Source organism: Lepus europaeus, chromosome 10 (genome assembly GCF_033115175.1).
Source record: "Lepus europaeus isolate LE1 chromosome 10, mLepTim1.pri, whole genome shotgun sequence".
In the NCBI taxonomy this organism is placed as follows: domain Eukaryota; kingdom Metazoa; phylum Chordata; class Mammalia; order Lagomorpha; family Leporidae; genus Lepus; species Lepus europaeus.
Window position 1 is genome coordinate 58,738,688 of NC_084836.1, and position 23,173 is coordinate 58,761,860.

The 23,173-nt window shown below is 35.3% G+C and overlaps 1 protein-coding gene across 3 annotated transcripts in view; it reads right to left on the reverse strand.

The window, feature by feature from the left end:
* Positions 1-23,173, reverse strand: part of MON2 (MON2 homolog, regulator of endosome-to-Golgi trafficking) — a 124,736-nt gene that overhangs the window by 81,737 nt on the left and 19,826 nt on the right. For all 3 annotated transcript variants that reach the window (XM_062203313.1, XM_062203312.1, XM_062203314.1), the window contains 5 exons: positions 13,766-13,893; positions 12,682-12,813; positions 6,976-7,105; positions 4,084-4,181; positions 3,257-3,382 (listed from right to left, as the gene is read on the reverse strand). In XM_062203313.1, the coding sequence (XP_062059297.1) occupies positions 3,257-3,382; positions 4,084-4,181; positions 6,976-7,105; positions 12,682-12,813; positions 13,766-13,893 (614 nt within the window). The remainder of the gene's footprint in view (positions 1-3,256; positions 3,383-4,083; positions 4,182-6,975; positions 7,106-12,681; positions 12,814-13,765; positions 13,894-23,173) is intronic.

Genomic DNA, 23,173 nt, shown 5'->3' on the forward strand with positions numbered 1-23,173 from the left:
ATATTATACAAACTCAAGCAAATGAAACATTTAAAATAGGCAGCTGAGGAGAGAAAACTTGATTCATAAAATGTAAATGATATAATTCACTGACTTCATTTTTGCAAAGAACAAATCCATTCATGTAGAGAAGATTTAATAATTAAAATTCTGTTCTACTTCAATTGCTTGAAGAGAACACAATAAGTTGATAAAACATACAATGACAAACAAGCATAATTACTTTGGAAGTCTAGGTAATTGTGCAAAGAATTCTTATATTTTACCAAATTATGGCATATTATGCAGAATGCCTTCTTTAATCTGTTAATTCCCTGCTCTTATTAGCCAAGGATAGCTCCCCTTTACTGACAACATAAGGCTGAGTCTGCATTTAATGACTAACATCAAAAATATTTTGTTTTCTTGCTTTAACAATTCTAATTTCAAGGAAGCCATAAAAAAAGAACAATCATCCAATATAATTATTTCAATTTTATTGCAAAGGAAAATAAGGCACAATGCAATTTATTTAGTCAATCATAATTTTTTAAAAAACACCCCATTAATTAATTAAGTAAAAGGATAAAAACGGAAGTTTTGTCTAATCTCACATCCTGAAGATGTTAGTCGCTGTTAATTTCACAATATATACAGTCTTCTAGACTTTCAAGTACTTTAAAGTACTTTTTAATTTTTTCCCCAAAAATGGGCTCTTAAAGAGTTAAGTGATTTGAAATTCTACACTCATATTTACAATTAGTTTGCTTGATAGCTTAAAGTTAAAGCATAGTTCAATCTATATTCATACTTTACAAAAATGGTTTTTTATGTTGGCTAATATGTAAATATATAGACAACTCTTGAAAGTTTTATCCCATCACTGCATCTCCCTCACAACAGTGGCCTCTGCCACCACCACCACCACCACCACCACTAACCACCCCAGCTCCTCTTCTTATCATGGTCATTATAATCTCTGCACCCACAGCAAGCAGTGTCTTTCTTTTTAGTCTTCACCCTATCAAAGCTCTTTAAAGCACTTGACAAAAGTGATTACTTGGTTATTTTGAAACTTTGTTTTTGTCTCTCTGTGTCACACTGTCTCATATTTGTAACTGCCTTTCTGGCATTCTGTTTCCAATGTCTTGTTGCAAGCTCATCCTCTCATTCCCAGCCATTTAATATTGAAGTTTCTCAGATCTCCAGAGTAGGAGGCCCTTGCCTCTTCTCTCACCATAGCTGATCTCATTCACTCTCAAATCTTTAATTTGTCACTATATTTCAGCAATGTTTAAATTCAGAATTTCAGTCCAAAAGCTCAAGGTGCATAATTCTGGCTAACACCTTGCATGTCTCACAGACATACCAAACTAGTAAGTATAAAGCTAACCAATCTACTGCTTATAATAAAAACTGCTCCATCTTAGCAAACAGTTCACTGTTCAAACCTGAAAGCTAGAAATCATTTTTGAAATAGTTTTTTTTTTTTTTTTTTTGGTCACCCACTGAAACACTTCATTGATACATTCAGCAATTATTTGCTGATTGCTTAATACATGCCGGGCATTGAGCATGGGAAAGGGATTCAGGGTTAAGTACATTTTTCAGTGTCCCTGCACTTAGAGCTTATTTTCTAGAAAACAAGGTCTCTCAGGGTCACTACTCTTGAAATCCTCTCTGCGTGAAATATTCTATTCCCATTTTACCCGGCCTTCACTCTGAGCCTAAGGATGCTATCTTCGACTCATCACCAACCTTCCAACAGGTTCAATAACTTTGTCCTTCATTTCCATTTAATACTTCTCATATTTTGGTTTCATAGCATTTATCACCTTATCATTTACTTACTATCCTTCTCCCGATTACACTGCTAAGTGTCACAAGGGCAAGAATTTTATTAGTCTTATTTCTGAGAACTACCAGCACACTGTGACTGATAAATTTTGATTAAAGGTGTGAATGATGGTTAAAAGAAAACAAATTCTTATTTATAGAAGAAAATTTTGTAGGACTAAATTCTAGGCTCTTACATAATTTCTCCATGCAATACAAAAGGAAGAACAGTGACAAGTCAGGACTTTGTGGGTAAAATAAATCTGTAAAAACTTCTCTGAATCTTTTCCTATAAAGTAAGAAAATCTGGAAAGAAATTTCTAATTCAAATTCATTTATCAATTCATTGAAATACTAGTAATTTGTCAATATACCAGACAAAATTATTAAAAGCATCTCTACAACAGAAAAATAAGTTCCTGTTTCATTGAGCTTACCTTCTTGTAGAAAATAGAAAAAAAATAAATTTATATACAAAGCATATGTGTGTGTGTGTGTGTGTGAGAGAGAGAGAAGGTGATAAGTGCTATAAAGAACAACAAAGAGGGATAAGAAAGATAAGGGTGCTGATATGAGAAAACGACACTGTTTATACAAAGCACTTGGGGAAGATTTGGTTAATAAGTTATCACTGAGTAAAGAGCTCAAAAAAAGTAAAATAGCAAGCCTTATGAGAGGAAAGTATTCCAGGCCAAAGAGACATGGATTACTCCTGAGGCAGGAGTCTTCCTCGGGCATTTAAGGAGCTAAAGAAGGACAGTCATAATGGGTGAGGACATTTACAATATCCAAGAACATATAGCCATGTATAAAAACAGTGAGGACTAGTAATTTCTTTAGGTTTTAAAATATTTTTTAGGGCCGGTGCATGGCTCACTTGGCTAATCCTCCGCCTGCAGTGCCGGCATCCCATATGGGTGCCGGGTTCTAGTCCTGGTTGCTCCTCTTCCAGTCCAGCTCTCTGCTGAGGCCCAGGAGGGCAGTAGAGGATGGCCCAAGTGCTTGGGCTCCTGCACCCGCATGGGAGACCAGGAGCAAGCACCTGGCTCCTGGCTTTGGATCGGTGCAGCACCGGCCGTAGCAGCCATTTGGGGAGTGAACCAACGAAAGGATGACCTTTCTGTCTCTCTCTCTCTCACTGTCTATCTCTATCTGTCAAAAAAAATTTAAAAATAAAATTAAAAGTAAAAAAAATATTTTTTAAAACCCACACACCACATGCCTTCATGATTAGCTGAGAAATACTCTGTTGTTAAAATTTCAAAGTGTTAGGGCAGTTAGAAAAGAAAAGAAAAAGATAACACTAAATTGTTGTATTCCAAGTCTGAGGCTACAATTCCTTGAATCTTTTAATGTGGAAAACATTTATTCTGCTTTCTTGAAAAACATTTATGAAGAAATGAAAGATTAGTTTTTGCTATAAATATTATAGTTGGCTTACTTGTAAAAAGACTTGTGGAAAATCATTCAGGACTGACTCAAGTAATTCAAGGCCAAATGTCCGAGTCATTTCTGTCATGCCTACCAGCCAGTAAGGGGCATCAGCATTAACCAACTGACAAAGGTCCTGAGAAAATAAACCAAACAGTGTCACTCTCTAGAATGAAATGTGTTTTTCAAAACACACAGCTCATAAATTTTTTTAAAAAACTCAAAACCTCTCTTCTTATATAACAGTTGTTTTGCTCCACAGAAACTAAGCATTGGTAATTCAAATTCTGAAAAACTGCATATTTGATGGGTTATATTTAAACTTCTAAATAATCATAACTATTGACAATATGTATATTAGAAAGATAAATGATTAACCACATTCTTTTAATGAATAAATTGCCTTTTAATCCCAAATACTAAATGCTTTTTTAGTAAGATGAATCTTATTTTACTTAAAATGATTTATATATGAAAGTAATGTAAAAATCAGGTATTTGTGCATTAAATTTTATTATGCAGACCACAGGTCCATTACTTTAATTTCCATGTTAATGGAAATTTTTTTTGACTTGTCATCCCTAGTACACCTATTTTCTCATGGGTTTAATCATTTGATTTCCTTAAAGTGAACCATAATATTTTATCATGTAAATTACCTAGTAATAAATATTACTGTTTGCTACAGTAAATGTTATTCTTTAATGTATTAGAACTATTTTTAATACTAATTTTGACATATATTTCAAAATTTCACATTAAAAATGACACAGAATTCCAAAATGAAAAATTCATACAGAACTATGTTCTACAAAAACTTTTTATCAAATGAAATACCTGGAAAAGCATATATGCATCTTTAGCACAAGGTTTGAGGGTACTGACAGATCTTCTGTTACTATTTCCTTGTACTAGTACTGGTTGTTCTACAATATCTGTAACCAAAATAAGATGAGTTTGAGGGTTTTCATAATGGCCTTTAATAAATCATATATAGTGTTTAAAAGGTATGTTTAAAATAAATTCTTCTTTATGCAATTATATACTTCAACTAAAATTTCAGAACTATGCCTCCAGAATGAAAAAAAGAAAAGCTATTTTTATATAAAATGTCATAACATTCTTCACTCTTTTACATTCATTTTAATAAGCTTAGTGTCTTTGTCTACACACTTGATTTTACCAATCTCCCATTCTCCAGCTCCTTTATTTCATTTGAAAGTCACATGATCTTTCAATGTGTCTTGAAATGTGAAACAAACATAAATTTTGCTGTATGGTTAATTGATCTACCACCTGACCATCTTCAAAGGAATCACCTGCTTGGTCTGTCACTATTAGTAGGTCAGTTACAGGTACCCACTAGCTAAGTGTCTGCTGCGATGGTGTTTCCCAACTCAGCATTCCTTTGCCAATGAAAAGATCATTCTTTGTGAGTTATTACAGCCTGTTTTGAATAAATGTTAACTTCATGACTACTTGAAAAGAAAGAGGTTCTAAGTGGTTTTACTTTATTAAAACGTATTAAAGCATTTTACCTTTAGAGACAAACAGCTAAAACTATCAATCCATGAATGAGGTGAGGTTATGACTGTATAAGACATTCAAATGGAGAAACAGCCCTGTTTTGTTCTTTTTTTTTTTTAAGATTTTTTTTTGTTTGATAGGCAGAGTACAGAGGGAAAGACAGAGAGAGGGAGAAACAGAGATCTTCCCATCTGCTGGTTGACTTCCAAAATGGTTACAATAGCCATTTTTTATCAGTGCTACCCTAAGAACATCAAATGAAATGAAAGATTGCCTAAGAATAAGAGTATAGAAAAACAAATTATCTATAAAAATCTTTTTTTTTTTTTTGGACTAAATAAAGCATATAAAGTGGGGCTAGTGCTGTAGTGTAATGCCTGTGGCACTAGCATCCCTTATGGGTGCTGGTTCCAGTCCTGACTGCTCCACTTCCAATCCAGTTCCCTGCTCATGTGCCTGGGAAAACAGCGGAGAATGGCTGAAGTCCTTGGGTCCCTGCACTCATGTGAGAACAAGAGAAAGCTCCTGGCTCCTGGTTCCTGGCTCCAGATTGGTTCAGTCCTGGCCACTGCAGCCATCTGGAGAGTAAACCAGTGGATGGAAAACCCCTCTCCCTCCCTCCCTCCCTCCCTCCCTCCCTCCCTCTCTCTCTCTCTCTCTCTCTCTCTCTCTCTCCTTCTAACTCTGCCTTTCAAATAAATAAATCTTTTTAAAAATATCATATAGATTGCTGATAAGTGTAGCATTTTGTGATCTTTTCAACAGATGAGGAAAAATTTACTTTTCATCCAATAAACTAAAAAAGCAATTTCTACAATTCAATGTTATAAAATTTTAGAAATTTTAATAGAAACAAGGAGTATACATCAGTTCTCTGAAAAGATATGTTTCTAAGTTTTCAGGAATGTTTTCAAGCACAAAGAAAAGGACTTTCAACATACTAAAAGTATTGTATAGAAGTATATAAAGATTAATCTTTATATAAGTATTCCTGATTAGCATGTTAATAGGCACATACAAAACTTCACATGAGGGAAGCCTACTTTGGAAATTTAACCTGAAGAAATAATTCAGGGTAGGCATTTGGCCTGGTGGTTAAGACACCTCTTGGGACACCCTCATGCTATATCATAATGTCTGGGTTCAAGTCCCAGCTTAACTCCCAATATTATCTTACTGGTAGTGTGCACCCTGGAAGGCAGCAGGTAATGAATGGCTCAAGTAGTTAGTTGGGTTCTTGTCACCCATGTAGGAGATCTAGATTGAGTTTCCAGCTCCTGGGGTCAACCTGGCCTAGCCCTGGCAGTTGTAGGCATTTGGGGAGTGAATTAGCAGATGGGAGATCTGTTTCTCTCTACTTTTCAAATAAAGTGGGTTTTGTTGTTGTTGTTTACATCCAAATGGTGGAAACGATATATGTGGGAAGGCACTCAGAACAGTTCTAAAATAATGAACGTAATTTTTCCATAGGAGACTGGTTCATCAAATTATAAAATACCTATAAAACACAATGTAAACATTAAATTTTAAACTATGAAGATGAAGAATAACATGAAAAACTCACAGACTATAACATTTGGCTAAATATGCACATATTGGGGCAGGTATTTGGCCTAGTGATTAAGATCTACTTAAAATTACTCTGTTTCACTCTGGAGTACCTGGGTTTAATATCTGGCTCCAGATCCTGATTCCAGCTTCCCACTAATGCAGACCACTGCAGGCAGCAAGTAATGGCTCAAATAATTGAGCTCCTGCCACTCACACAAGAAACCTAGATGCAGTTCCTGGCTCTAGGCTCAGGCCTGGCCTAACTCCAGCAGGCTATAGGCATACCGGGAAAGGAAGAAGTATATAGTAATGCTGTCTCTGTGCCACCACATAAACACTACACATATAATGTAATCTTTGCTTTAAAATGTGAAATTAACATCATCAATGTAAAATTACCCATATATTGGAAATAAACATAGAAAACAAAGATTCTACTACTTAGGGTAATAAAACGGTGAGGGATTCATTTTGCAAATTGTTATTTTTATATAATAATGTTAAAACAAATACATGTTTTTAAAGCATTCTAGTCTTTAAGTAGCCTAAAATACCCTAAAACCATAGGGCAAAGGCTGAAAACTAATAAAAACAAAATCAGGCATATAAGAACTATCCATAATCACAAGGAAACAACTTTCACCACTCTACCTTTGTGGTGCTCATCTTCAGCAACCATCCTCTCAAACACAACAGTCACAACTTGTCGTACTGTCGCCGCAGCTGTATTATTTGTAATATTATCTTTTGTGAAGTGTAACCGAAAACAGAGAACAATTGCCTAAAAATAAATTATTTAAATAAGATGAAGAGCATGGCTATTATCCTTATTTTATCAGAAGCAATACCAAATTAAGTAATTTCTGTTTGTTTCAATAACAGATATTTTAAGTCCCATCCTTTCATAGAAAAAAACTATGAAAATATTTAGATTTTGAAGTAATTCAACCTCTCAGTAAATACGCAGCCACATAAGGTTACCTAACTAAAGTAACTGGTTCTTTTAATGTGTCTTACTTTTAATTCCCAGAATGAATTGCTCTGCAAATAACAAGTATTCAAAGTTTAGAGTACCACTAAGATCATTTAGAAAAATACTATAAAACTTGCTAAACATAAGTAAAAACATGTTTTGAAAAGCAGTCATTCTTTTATTTTTTAAAATCAAATTTATTAAGGTGTAATTTATATATAATAATATTTCTTAAAAGTATAACTGAATGAGCTCTAACAAATGTACAGGCCTGTGAAACTACCGATACACTTGAGATATAGGATATTTTCATCACCTCTAAAGTTCCTTGTGCTCCTTTTCAATCCATTTCTTTAATCAACCTTTAACCTCAGACAACCATCCATCCATTTTCTTACAATTACAGATTACCTAGTATTTTCTATAATTTTATATAAATAGATTTATTCAGTATATCCTTTTCTGTGTCTGGCTTCTTTTCAAGTAAAGTATTTTTGAGACTTGTACACTTTTATTATTAAGCAGTTTTCTATGGTGTCAAGATATAACATTTTGCTTATCCATTAATCTCCCGATGGACATCTGGGTGGTTTCTAGTTTGAGGCTATTATAAATAAAACAGCATGTACATTCATTTACCAGTCTCTCTGTGAGGATTTATGTTTTCATTTACCTTAGGTAAATCTCTAGGAATGAAATATTTGGGTAACACAATAAGTATAGGTTTAACATTTTAATCCAGTTTCCAAAAGCGGCTTTACTATTGAACTATCTATTCTATAGCTCAACAACACTTAACACGGTCAGTCTTTTAAACTTTTAACTATTCTAATGGATGTTTAATGGATATCCCGGTGGTTTAAATTCAAACTTCTCTGATCACTGTGAATCTTTTTTCATTATTTAGTCATTTAAATATCTTATTTTCTGAAGCATCTATTGAAATCATTTGTCTGTTTTTTTAAATTGAGTTGTTTGCCTTATGAATAAATCATAGGAGCTCTTTATACAGTCTTTATACAAAGTCCTGTAACAGGTATTTACAAATACTTTCCCCCATTCTGCAGCTTCTTTTTTTACGGTTCATGGATTTTGTCGCCTAGGAAGTCTTTGCCTGCCCCAATATCTCACATTGCTCCTATGTGTTCTAAAAGTTTTAGTTTTAAAAGAAACCCTAGAGAAAAACATAGTGATTATTTAGATTCAGTGCCTTATCACCTGGATTATATTAAACATTTTAAAAGAAACAAGCCTTTGCCATTACTATTACTCTTTATATGGCAATACAAAGGAAAGGCACATTATATAGTTACATAGAAACTTTCATATTACTCAATTTTTGTTATAGTTCTTTATATTTGATGTTTTCATCCCATACTATTTCATTCCAAAATAACAAAGTAAACCCTATAATTAGTCCTTACTTGTTAAGTAGGCCAAATTATAACATATTGCATAATTTTAAATATATGTAACAGAATAATAATGGCTAGAGATCAAAAAAGCTATGTACAAGAAAAGTGTAAATAAAGTATTTTATATAGCAGGTAAAGGCTTAAAAGAATAAACTATTTGCAATTAAGTAAAAATTTTATAAACTGTTATAATATACTAACTCATATAAATAAGTAGAAAAGACACATATTATCTCATTGAAGATAGTTACACAGAGCACAATGTGACAGTGTACTTCTCAAATTTATAGGCCATCCATCCTTAAAGGCATGCAAATTACAATAAACAATGTGAAGTCCAAAAAATTCCTTAGACAACAAATGATTAATTGAAGACAGCTCTTTATATTACTCTCTACTTTAATCTTTGGAATTATCTAATAATTTTTTTAAAAAGGCTCTTGAGTATAACAAATAGAACACCTGTATATATTCAAAGGGTGGCTAGGTAACAAAAAGATAAGAAACAGCTATCATACAAGAAGACTTATCTATTAAAAATATCCAAAAAAGGGGCTGGCACCATGGTGCAGTGGTAAAGCCACCTCTGCAAGGCTATCATCCAATATAAGCGCCAGTTCAAGTCCCAGATGCTCCACTTCCAATCCAGCTCTCCATTATGGCCTGGGAAAGCAGTGGAAGACAGCCCAAGTCCCTGGGCCCTGGCATTCATGTGGGAGACTTGGAAGATTCTCCTAGCTCTTAGCTTTGGATAGGTGTGGCTCCAGCATTTGCGGCCATCTGGGGAGTAAACCAGTGGATGGAAGACCTCTCTCTCTCTCTCTGCCTCTGCCTCTCTACAATTCTGCCTTTCAAATAAATAAATAAATCTTTAAAAAATATATCCAAAAAGACTTTTCTAGCTGCTTAAGAGACAGATTTGAACCATCTGGTTTACATATCATATATATATATATATATAAAATTATATCTCAAAAAAGAGAAGGGAGAGGGGAGAGGTATGACAGGGAATCTAAAATACTTTAATATCCTTTCCCTCTTACTTCCCTCATCTTCTATCCCAAATCTGCTACTTTTCTATTTCCTATTCACAACTAAGCCTGTGATCTGTACTCAAGAGGCTTTGCTTAAGAACCCTAACCATATTCCTAGACACATACAATCTACCAAAATTGAGTCATGAAGACATGGAGAACCTAAACAGATCAATAATCAAGATGGCAATAGAATTAGTAACTAAGTCCCTCCCAACAAAGAAAAGCCCAGAACCAGATGGCTTCATTGCTGAATTCTACCAGACTTTCCAAGAAATAATTCCAATTTTTCTCAAGCTATTCAAAATAATTGAAAAGGAGGGAATCCTCCCAAATTCCTTCCTAAGAAGCCAGCATCACATTAATTCCTAAACCAGAAAAAAAGAACTATAGACCAATATCACTGACAAACATAGAGACAAAAACTCTCAACAAAATATTAGCTAATGCAATCCAACAAGACACCACAAAGATCATTCACCCAGACCATGTGGGATTTATCCATGGTATGCAGGGAAGTCCAACATTCACAAATCAATCAATATAATAGATCACATTAACAAACCAAATAATAAAAACCATATGATTATCTCAATAGATGCAGAGAAAGCATTTGATAAAATACAGAAACCTTTCATGTTGAAAACCTTAAGCAAACTGGGTATAGAAGGAACATTCCTTGGCCAGCGCTGCAGCTCACTTGGCTAATCCTCCACCTGCAGCACCAGCACCCCAGGTTCTAGTCCCGGTTGGGGCACCAGATTCTGTCCCGGTTGCTCCTCTTCCAGTCCAGCTCTCTCCTGTGGCCCGGGAAGGCAGTGGAGGATGGCCCAAGTGCTTGGGCCCTGCACCCACATGGGAGACTAGGAGAAGCACCTGGTTCCTGCCTTCGGATCAGCACAGTGCACTGGCCGTAGCAGCCATTTGGGGGGTGAACCAATGGAAAGGAAGACCTTTCTCTCTCTCTCTCTCACTATCTAAATCTGCCTGTCAAAAAAAAAAGAAAAAAGAAGGAACATTCCTCAACACAATTAACACAATTTATGACAAACCCACAGCCAGCATCCTATTGAACGGAGAAAAGTTGGAAGCATTTCCACTAAGATCTGGAATCAGACAAGAATACCCATTTTCACCACTGCTAATCAATATAGTCCTGAAAATTTTCACCAGAGCCATTAGGCAACGAAAAAAAAAAGGGGGGGGGGGATGCAAATTGGAAAGGAATAAGTCAAATTATCCCTATTTGCAGATGACATGATTCTATATATAGGAGAACCTAAAGAATCCACTAAGAGACTACTGGAATTCATCAAAGAGTTTGGTGAAGTGGCAGAATATAAAACTAACACAAAAATCAACAGCCTTTGCATACACATACAGTGCCATGGCTGAGAAAGAACTTCTAAGATCAATCTCATTCACAACAGCTACAGAAAAAATTAAATACCTTGGAAAACATTTAAACAAGGATATGAAAGATCTCTACAAAGAAAATTACAAAACATTGAAGAAATAGAAAACACAAAAAAATGGAAAAATCTTCTGTTTGTGGATTAGAAAAATTAATATCATCAAAATGTCATATAACCAAAAGCAATTTAGATTCAACATGATCCCAATAAAAATACCAATGACATTCTTCACAGATCTACAGAAAATGACGCTAAAATTCATATAGAAGCACAAGAGACTCTGAGTAGCTAATGCAATCTTATACAACAAAAACAATGCCAGAGGCATCACAATACCCTATTTCAAGACATACTACAGGGCATTTATAATCAAAGCAAATTGGTACTGGCACAAAAACAGATGGATAGACAAATGGAACATAATAGAAACACCAGAAATCAACTCACACATCTACAACCATCTTATGTTTGAAAAAGGAACTAAAATCAATCACTGGAGCAAGGACCATCTCTTCAACAAATGTTGCTGGGAAAGCTGGATCTCCACATGCAGGAATACAAAAACCCACTCAAAATGGATCAAGTGTCTGAATCAACTATGACCTGATACCATCAAATCACTAGAAGAGAACATTGGGGAAAAACGCAAGACATTGGCATATACAAAGACTTCTTGGAAAAGACCCCAGAAGCACAGGCAATCAAAGCCAAAATAGACCAAAGGGATTACATCAAGCTGAGAAGCTTCCACACTGCGAAAGAAACACTCAGCAAAGTAAAGAAGCAATCATCAGAATGGGAGAAAATATTTGCATATTTTATGAAATCAGCATATGAATGATCTGTACCCCCATGTTTATTGCAGCTCAATTTATAACAGGTAAGCTATAGAATCAACTCAGATGTCCATCAACTGATGAATGGATAAAGACATTATGGTATAAATACACTATGGAATACTATGTAGCCATAAAAAAGAATGAAATCATTATATTTAGTGAAATAAGCCAGTACCAAAAAGACAAATAACATAAGTTTTCCCTGATCTGTGGTAACAGAGAATAAAAAATGTAATGTATACTACTGAAATTAAAATTATGAACTTCAATGATTGCTTATAGCCTTTGTCACTACTGTTGAGGAACACTGCTTTTAACTTCATACTATTTGTTGAACTCTCTACTTACTGTAGGGTGAATCTCATGAGTATAAAATAAACTGAAAGTATATCATGGTAAAAATCAAGAGAGGGAATAGAAGAGGAAGGAGGAGGGAGAATAGAGTGGGAAGTATCACTGTTTCTAAATCTATATACATGAAATACATGAAACTTGCATACCTTAAATAAAATTTAAAAAAAAGAATCCTAACATGATTTCAACTCTATTGGGGAGAAAATAAGGCAATGATGGTTATTAATAACCAACACTGATCATTATAATAGCTACAGGGAAGTTTCTTTTGGTTCAAACACACCAGGCTTTAAACTTTCATCATTCAAATCACATCTTAAATCCTACCTTAGAAAGTGCTTCATCATGAACTACTGTATTGGTTGTTAAAAGAACAAGAACTGTTTGAAGTAGCTTAAGTTCTTCAAGACTATTTTCCATTAGTTGCCAAAGCATATTAATTATATTTCCAGCTGCAGTCTGTAAAATAATTATTTGAATAACTGTCAATAAATAGAATAAAGCTCTTTATGACCTTAAGAAAATGTATATGAATCTCATCTCACCTAGAATTTATTGATTACAATAACAAAAACTTTATTCTGATACTTACAGATCTAAATACACCTCTCAACTAATTTGTGACTTAAATGAATAATTTTCTCCTCAAAAAGAGGAAATTTTTATGAAATAACACATTCAATTATACAAAAATAGAAGCATGTAATTTCTGCAATACTAGCCAAAATCAAAGCTCATTCCTACAACATGAATGTGTTTCATTTGGACATGAATAATGTAGACATATACAAATTATGAGTCTGCTTTTTATATATTACTTTATTTGCAATGTTATAGGAAAAAAGGCAACACAAGTTAGCAATACAAATTTGTACACTCAGTAAAATCTGACATTTGTTAATATGCTACACTAAGGGAAAAAAGAGAATTTACTTCTATTATATACTATATGGAATAAAAAATTAAGGTAATTTCTATTCATTTGAAAGCAAGATGCACAGTAATAAGGTATCTTTTGTTTTACCATCATAAGATTAGACACAAACATTTAGCTAATGAATTACAAATTACCACTTCAGATAATCTAGGAAACAGTCTTCATTTTCCCTCCTACCTTTTAAAAAAGACATGAATTATACAAATAACTATTCAATGATATTAAAATTTTGCTTCCCAAAATTATCATCTGTATTACCAAAGTGTAACTTCTTAAACATGACTTGACAAATTGCACTTTATTTTTATTCATTATTAATGTTTAATGAGAAAATGTTGCAATATTTAGTTTCCTTCACTCACACTGCCATTTATAAAAGTTTTACATTAAATATCACATTATATTTTATTCTCTCCTCACAAAAACTTCTGATATAACTCTTAAGTACAGTTCAGACAAAAATCTTCAAATTACCTCAGACACGACTTCATGTGACATGAGTCTCTGAATGGCGGCCAAACACAGCTGAGTGATCTTCGGTTCCTTGGTCCCACAACCCATTAGAAAAGGCTGTACAACCTCTGAGCTGTTCTCTTTCAATGCTTTATTTAGAACACATATAAAATACATTAAGTCTAATTCAAAACTAAGCATAATTTTTTTTACAAAATTACAACCAGTAATGACAATGTTAACAAAAAAAATGATTTATGCACAATAAATACCAAATTAAAATTGAATGGTAAGAGTTAAAATATTTTGGATACTAAAGGCTCTATAATGAAACCACCTCCTTAATGACAGCTTTGCCTTGCCTTTCTCCTAACACTCTGTCCTCTGGTTCTCCTCCTCCTTTCATAAACTCTGCAAGGACATGGATCCTCAGAAGTTCTATCCTGCTTTAGAAAGCACTCTATTTCCTCATGAAGTACAGGAAGAAAACTACAGGTAAGAAATCATTATTCGCCAGTGCCGTGGCTCACTAGGCTAATCCTCCACCTGCGGCGCTGGCACCCCAAGTTCTAGTCCCGGTTGGGGTGCTAGATTCTGTCCCGGTTGCTCCTCTTCCAGTCCAGCTCTCTCCTGTGGCCCGGGAAGGCAGTGGAGGATGGCCCAAGTGCTTGGGTCCCTGCACCCACATGGGAGACCAGGAAGAAGCACCTGGCTCCTGGCTTTGGATTGGCGCAGCGCACTGGCTGTAGCAGCCATTTGGGGGATGAACCAACAGAAAAGGAAGACCTTTCTCTCTCTCTCTCTAACTCTGCCTGTCCAAAAAAAAAAAAAAAAAAAAAGAATTCATTATTCTGGAGCAGAAAGAGTAATTACAAATAGTATATACATCATCCCTACCATACTTGTGAATGAATATTCAGAAACTTCCTAGAATTGTATTTATTTCTTGAAATTACATAGCAGTAGTTTCTTCTTTTAGAAATAAACATATTTCATTAAAATCAAGAAATTTACTCCTCTTATTACCTAATCAGTACTTTAAACCAATTGGATGCATATGATGTAATTTCAAAATTTAACTTCTACCAAGTCAACTTTCTCATAAGTTTTAAAGTAGCAACAGAAATGTAAAAGGTTAGAAAGTACACAAACTGAATTATACATAGATTTATAAAACAAAATTAAATCAGTACACACTTACTGAAAGGCTACATAAAGATGAGTAAGACAGGCTTGTCATTCTCAGGAAATTTGAATAAATAAAATAGAATTCCAAGTCAAGAGAACATTAAATTCATGAACCTGATATTTGTTTTCCAATCCATTATTTTTTGTGGCAATTCATGTAATAAAGAATATAAATCTGAGATTTAAAGTTTTTCCCAAAACACTGAGGGAAAGTCATCCAGAATCACCATTAAGAGCAAAATCAGCATTAATTTTACCATTTAAATATTCATCTTTCCTCTCCCAAAGCTCTCTTTAAGGAAAGGTAACTGATTATACAGTTTCCTACCCTACATTCTGCAAAGTCTCTCCTTATGCCAGCATAAATCACTGATCTAGCATAGCTAAGAGATAGCAAATGTGACCAGCAAAGAATAGTATTTCCTAGAGAACTCTCCTCTTATTTCCTTGTTGTTCTGTACAAAGGTTTTGATTCAAGCTTAGAAATAAAGTATCTATAACAACGACTCAAAAGATTGATATGTATGATTAATGACCATAAAAGCTTTAAGAAACTATTAAATCTCTTACTTAAGTATAAAGTTATATCACTTCCTCTGCTAAACATTCATTATTAAACATTATTTAGGTAAATTAAAAGTTTTAAATAGTAACAGGTTACACTTACAAGTATCATGATGTTAATGTGTTCATCATTTGAAAATCACAATAATCTTTAAGAATCTATAGGGCAAGCTATGCCCAAGTAAGTAGGTAATAAAACTGGAATTTGAGATCGTATGTCCTTTAATTCTTGGTTCACTATTCTTCCTACAACATTGTGCTGACACTTTTCAAGGTAAACAGCAAGTTAAAAAAGGACACAAAAACCTGCACTTTAAAGCTGTCCACCTTAAGTCTTCAGATAAAGAAAAGACAATATGTTTTCACAGAGTCTAAGATGCAAATGAGTTTTAAGACATAACTATTATATCACAAAGAAAATCAATGCCCATAAAATTATGACACAATACTTTCAAATCACTTTTAGTTTTTCTATACAATTTCATCCTTTGGATCTTCAAGAGTATTGGGGATGCCTCATATCTTGAAAGATTGCTTTGCTACTATCTTTCAGATTTTCTTCTAAGCCACTGACATCCACACTGCATGTTTTGATGCCAATATTTTCGTAAGTTCACCTATGATGTTAACAAAGCTTTGTTTTGTTTTTAACAACAACTAGGGTGACATTTTAAATAGCAATTAAAACCAACAATGCACACAATGCAAAGGATGTGATGATAATAAGAGGTTATAACTATAAATAAAGTTCACATACACACTGAACAAGAAAACTACACCCCTACTGGCCCACAGTGATACTAAGGTACCATCAATTATAAGACGAAAGGCCAATTTGGGAGATATTAAAAAGTTTTGTTTAAAAAAAAATGTGCATCTTAGAACCAATAAAATAAACTATGTCATAGTGAAATGCACAAATATTAGTTACAGCTAAGTCTGTGAAGCTGAGAAAAACCTAAAATAGTAATAAAAATATTTTTTAAACTTTAAAGTAACTCAAAAGGATTGAACACCAATCTCATTTCTGCTCACTTTCTTTTCCTCCCAATTACATGAAAATATAATGGTCAAAAAGAAAGTTTCTATATTATCTAGAATAGATGATCAACAAAACCATAACAAAATTATCTATTCTAAGTCTTCTGAAGCACAGTTTGAGTTACAAAAACATACCCAGCACATCTAGATCACAACTCAGTAATTGAAAAATATTAAGAAAAAAAGTGACTTCATTTGTTTTCCTTCTTTCAAAAGAGATAGTGGTTCTGGAAAAATAGGAATTACTCTTGTCTTCTAATAGATATCCACTCTCTATTTACAATCATTTTAATGATATGCTATTTTAAGGTGGCTTCATAGAAATGTCTTCTGTAGGCTGAGATTTTAGAAATCGCATCAAGGAAAGGGCTGGATAGCACTGCAAAGACATTGTGCTATAACATTTATAAGTTGTTCCAGAATAAAGATAAAAAGGTTGATTCTTTTCAATCCAAATTCTCTGTCAGTTTCCATTAAAATATAAAAATAGGTTTGGGAGGAGGAAAAAAAAAAAGAAGTGTATATCACACCTACATCCCTTAATAAGCATAACTGTGTGTTTCATGTTGTAGCTCCAGATTATGTAACTATGAGATCAAATGATACACTTTCACACACCTGAAGAAGGTCCAGCAGGTCCCCATATCCTAGGGGTTTCCTTGCTCTGAGCAGTGTCACTGCATAATTGCAGTTTTTATCCTGGAAAAAAAGAATTAAACTAGGATACCCTACTGAGTCACATTAACAGGGTTAATAAAATTTCATTGTGGTAAATTTATTTATTTATTTTTTGACAGGCAGAGTGGACAGTGAGAGGAGAGAGACAGAAAGGTCTTCCTTTTCCGTTGGTTCACCCTCCAATGGCCGCCGCGGCCAGCGCGCTACGGCCAGCGCACCGCACTGATCCAAAGCCAGGAGCCTCTCCTGGTCCCCCATGCAGGTGCAGGGCCCAACAACTTGGGCCATCCTCCACTGCACTCCCGGGCCACAGCAGAGAGCTGGCCTGGAAGGGGGGCAACTGGGACAGAATCTGGTGCCCCGACCAGGACTAGAACCCGGTGTGCCGGCGCCGCAAGCAAAGGATTAGCATATTGAGCCGCGGCGCCGGCCCACTATGGTAAATTTAAACATCCATTGAATAATTAATTTTTGTGAAAGAAATAAAATGTGCACTAGAAATTATTTCTACTCTAAAAACACATTTAAAACCTAGTTCTGGGGAAGACTGCTATTCCTTAACAACAACAAAAAATGTAGTTGTGCAAAGGTCTCAAAATATATGTAAATTATTCAAGAATAAGACTATAAATAAAGTAATAAGCTTCATATTTTAAAAGCACATTACAGGGGCAGGCGCTGTGGCGTAGTGAATAAAGCCGCCACCTGCAATGCCAGAATCCCATATGGGCACGAGTTCCAGTCCCAGATGCTCCACTTCCAATCCAGCTCTCTGCTGTGGCCTAGGATAGCAGAAGACGGCCCAAGTCCTTGGGCCCCTGCACCCACGTGGGAAACTCAGAAGCAGCTCCTGGCTCCTGGTTTCAGATCGGCACAGCTCTCGCCATTGTGGCCAACTGGGGAGTGAACCAGTGGATGGAAGCCCCCCCCACCTCCCTCTCTTTCTCTGCCTCTCCTCTCTGTGTAACTCTTTCAAGTAAATAAATAAATCTTTAAAAATAAAAAAAAAAGCACATTACAGAAAAGGAAATGATGTTGGTATAACTGGTTAGTAATTTTGAAAAATGGAAAAAAATCTAGATCCTCACATCACCCCAAGTAGTATTAATTAAAAAAAGAATCAAACTACAGAAAAACTAAAGAAGATAAAAATGACTATCAACTATGTAGAAGAGAAAGGCATTCTAAGTGTAGAGTAACAAAAGAATTCACTGGGGGATGGCGTTGTGGTGTAGCAGGTGAAACTTCTGCTTGCAATGCCAGCATCTTATACGGGTACCAGTTTGAGTCACAGATGCTCCACTTCTGATCCAGTTCTCTGCTAATGTGCCTGGGAAGGCAGCAGAGGATGGCCCAAGTGCTTGAGCCCCTGCACCCATGTGGGAGACTGGAAGGAAGCTCCTGGCTTCAGATGGACCAGTTCCAGCCACTGTGGCCATTTGGGGAAGACAGCCTGCTTGTTTTCTTCCTCTCTCTCTCTCTTTAAACTCTGCCTTTCAAATAAATAAATAAATCCTTAAAAAAATCATAAAAATCAGGTTTTAAAAAATTAAAAGGTAAGTGACCACAGAAAAATATGATATAAACACAATGGGAAGTTAATACTTTTACATAAAAGTTTTATTATGAAAAACACAAAAACTCAGAGAAATGAATGCAAAATAAAAAAGGAAATAAAGAATTCAATGCATAGAGAAAATGTTAAACAACAAAAAGAAAAGAAATGAGAATTCATTTGCCTGCTCATTTACAAAAAAGTTTTTTAAAACAATAATCCTTGCAAGAATTTTTTTTTTTTTTTGACAGGCAGAGTGGACAGTGAGAGAGAGAGAGAGAGACAGAGAGAAAGGTCTTCCTTTGCCATTGGTTCACCCCCCAAATGGCTGCTGCAGCCAGCGCACCGCGCGGATCCGAAGCCAGGAGCCAGGTGCTTCCTCCTGGTCTCTCATGTGGGTGCAGGGCCCAAGGACTTGGGCCATCCTCCACTGCACTCCCAGACCACAGCAGAGAACTGGACTGGAAGAGGAGCAATTGGGACAGAATCTGGTGCCCCAACTGGGACTAGAAACCGGGGTGCTGGTGCCGCAGGTGGAGGATTAGCCTAGTGAGCCGCGGCGTAGGCCCTTGCAAGGATATTATAAAAATGCATTCACATTACTGTTTGTAAAGGTAAAACTTTCACATTTTTGGAAAACATTAAACTTCATATTCTGTATCATCTCATTTCTAGAAATTTATCAAAAAAGAAATAATATTAAAATATTCATAACAGGAAGGAATGGTTAAACTACAATGCACTTGCTGAAATACTATACAGCAATTAGAAACATTTTAAAAGATAGCATCAAAGAAAAAGACATAGGACACCAAAAAAATACTGTAACTTTAAAACTTTTTAAAATCCAAGGGAAAAAAAGAATAAAAGCACAATTATGGGGGCCAGCACTGTGGTATAGCAGGTAAAGCCACTACCTGCATCCCATATGGGCACCAGTTTGAGACCTGGCTGCTCCACTTCCGATCCACCTCTCTGCTATGGCCTGGGAAAGCAGTGGGAGATGGCCCAGGTTCTTGGGCCCCTGCACCCACGTGGGAGATGTGGAAGAAGCTCCTAGCTACAGGCTCCGGATCTTCACAGCTCCGGCCACTGCAGCCAACTGGGGAGTGAACCAGCGGATGGAAGACCTCCCTCCCTCTTTCCTTCCCTTCCTCTTTCTCTCTCTCTCTCTCTCTCTCTCTCTCTCCATTCCATCTCCATCTCCTTCTGTCTAACTCTTTCAAATAAATAAATCTTCAAAAAAAAAAGTAAGCACAATTATATTATAGAGAAACTGTAATCTTTAGCCCAAAGGGTCAATTTGTGAGCATGGCTCATCAATTACAGTCCTCATGTCTTCTAACCTAAATTATAGAACTCCACCTTCATAATGGTTCACTGAAATAAATCCTCTATAGTGCTGTCACAGTAATTTACTTATAAATATGAATATGTCACTTCCCTGAGTCAATCTCTTTCCATCAAGCTGCTCAGAATATCACACAATGAATGTGTTATTTCCCTGACACCAATTCCCTCCTCATCCTTTATGGCTAGACAATACTCCAATAGTACATCCAAATACACCACGTTGTTTTGTACCCCTTGTTTTTATTTACATAAGACTCTTTATTTTTACTTCAATACTTTGCCTAGCTCCTCCTGCTCAGTCTTCAAGATGAAGCTTCAGATTCCCAGGCTGGGATATAGTAGGCTAACCCTATGCCTGCGGTGCTGGTAACCCATAGGGGCATCGGTTTGAGCCCTGGCTGCTCCTCTTCTAATTCAGCTCTCCGCTTATGGCCTGGAGAACAGTGGAGGATGGTCTAAATGTTTGGGCCCATGCACCCATGCAGGTGAACTGGAAGAAGCCCCTAGCTCCTGGCTTCAGATTGGCTCAGCTCCGGCCACTGTAGCCATTTGGGTAATGAACCAGCAGATAGAAGACCTTTCCCTCTCCCTCAATCTAACTCTGTCTCTCAAAAGAATAAAATCTTTAAAAAAAAAAAAAAAAGAAAAGAAAGAAAAAAAGATTCCCAAGCTGGGTTGGGTACCTTCCCTACATTCCCATAATAATACTATGTCAATACTTCCACCCTGACATTTACCACACAGTATTATAATTCTGTTTAGGGTCTGTTTCTGTTATTCCTCTATTATCTGGCTGTCATGAAATCAAGATGAAAAAATTCATACTCAGATAATTATAACATGTAAAATTAAGGCAACAAGAGACTTATTTGAATCTTAGAGTGATTCATTTATTAGCTTACATTTAATGAGAGCTTATTATTTCCCATGTAATGTGACAAATACTAGCAATATAATAAAGAATAAGATCTTGATCTTGACCTCAGGGAATGTCACCTTGAAGAGAAAGTTTCTGGCAAAGGATTTTAGGAGCAGGAAAGTTAATCTGAATGATTGGCACAAGCAAAGCTTTCAAATACAGTCTTTGTATTTCCATATAGATTGCAGGTGAATTATATTACCCATCTTTTTATCTTCCCTCATGATTCTTGCATAATAATCTACTAAGAAAATGGTGTCTGAGATATGCTATAAATGTAAAAGATCATAAGTATATGTACTGATAAGATAAAATATGTAAAATAAGCAGATAAACTACCTTTTAATGGCAGAAAAAAACTCCAAGTATATTTATTTACTCACTGTTACTTACATTTTAAGTATAGATATGAAAAAGATGAAGAAAAACTATGTGAGAAAAGAAAACACAAATCATATATAATAATTATTCATGTAAAAATTCTATGTGTACACTGACAGTAGCTGAAAGCAGCCATAGGTGATGTAACCATTTTGGCTTTGGGAACAGGTTAAATATACAATTTAAAGATATCACAATTTCATTATTCTTTGATACAAATAAATATATATGCCAAAAGCAGACTGTACAGTTTTTAAATAACACATGGCTTCTCAGTTTCTAGTATAATGTAAGCTAGAATAATAAACACAACTCTTAATGAAAAATTTTTTTGCTATCTCTCAATTATAGAGTTTTATCTTTAAAGAAAAAGGGAATTTTGAAATAATGATCTGTATATCTGAATCAATGCTGACATTACCTGGCATAGCATTCCCACTTATGTCAGCATTCATGACAGCAGTGAAAACAAAGAAAAATAAACATTAAAGGAGGATGCTTAAAAGAAGGGGCGATGCAAAGAGATTTATTCTGCAATGTAAATAATTTTCCCTTAGAAAATAAATCTATGAAATCTAAAGTTGGAGAGGAATCTATACTGAATATCAGTAGCTCAAGTAACTGATTGTAATTAAAGATTTTGATTTTTTTCCAGTTCCTTATACTTTTGAATATATGGAAACATATAAGAATTCAATATCCCACCTCATTTGAGACTCCTCAATTGCTTAGCATCCTTGATAGCCATTACAGCACATAGTAGTACTCTATAGTCTCCTACAGATTCAAGTACTATTAAGAATTGAATACTTTGGCTGGCGCCATGGCTTAACAGGCTAATCCTCCGCCTGCGGTGCCGGCACACCAGGTTCTAGTCCCGGTCGGGGTGCCGGATTCTGTCCCGGTTGCCCCTCTTCCAGGCCAGCTTTCTGCTGTGGCCCGGGAGTGCAGTGGAGGATGGCCCAAGTGCTTGGGCCTTGCACCCCATGGGAGACCAGGAGAAGCACCTGGCTCCTGGCTTCGGATCAGCGCGGTGCGCCGGTCGCGGTGGCCATTGGAGGGTGAACCAACGGAAAAGGAAGACCTTTCTCTCTGTCTCTCTCTCTCTCACTGTCCACTCTGCCTGTCCAAAAAAAAAGAATTGAATACTTTTCGGAAAATAAAACATTTAAAATTATCTCAGTATTAGTTGTACTCTGAATTAATTATATAGTTTAGAAACCACATACTGCCTAATTTAAAATTTTAAAAAGCCTTTAGTTTTCAAGATGACAGAGATCTATGAATCTACCATTTTTAGGCATTAATTGCTACAAATATTTGGTTAAAAAATGCTAAAAAAAAAAAAGTTTAAATGGTAATATGTAACTCCTCAAGTTCATGTCTCTGGATACTGTGAAGATTAAAGTATGAACTATTAACTACATGTGTATGAAAATCTGTTCTAACTTGATTTCAATAATGCTAACTGAATTAAGATGAAATTGGCAACCCACCTAAATATTAAACTCTTATCAATGAATTAAAACTTTCAAACTCATCCTTAAGTTGAACATTTTATTTGGTATAGAACACTGGAACAGTGATCCTCTGAAATCAGTCTTTGTCTTTATCTTACTTCAACTACAGAACAACCAAATACTTCTTGTATTGGGAATAATTAAGGACTTACCATGATATTACCAACAATATAGCAAGGTAAATGTTTACAATGTTATTATAATATGACTGGCTTATGAGAAGTCTTCAA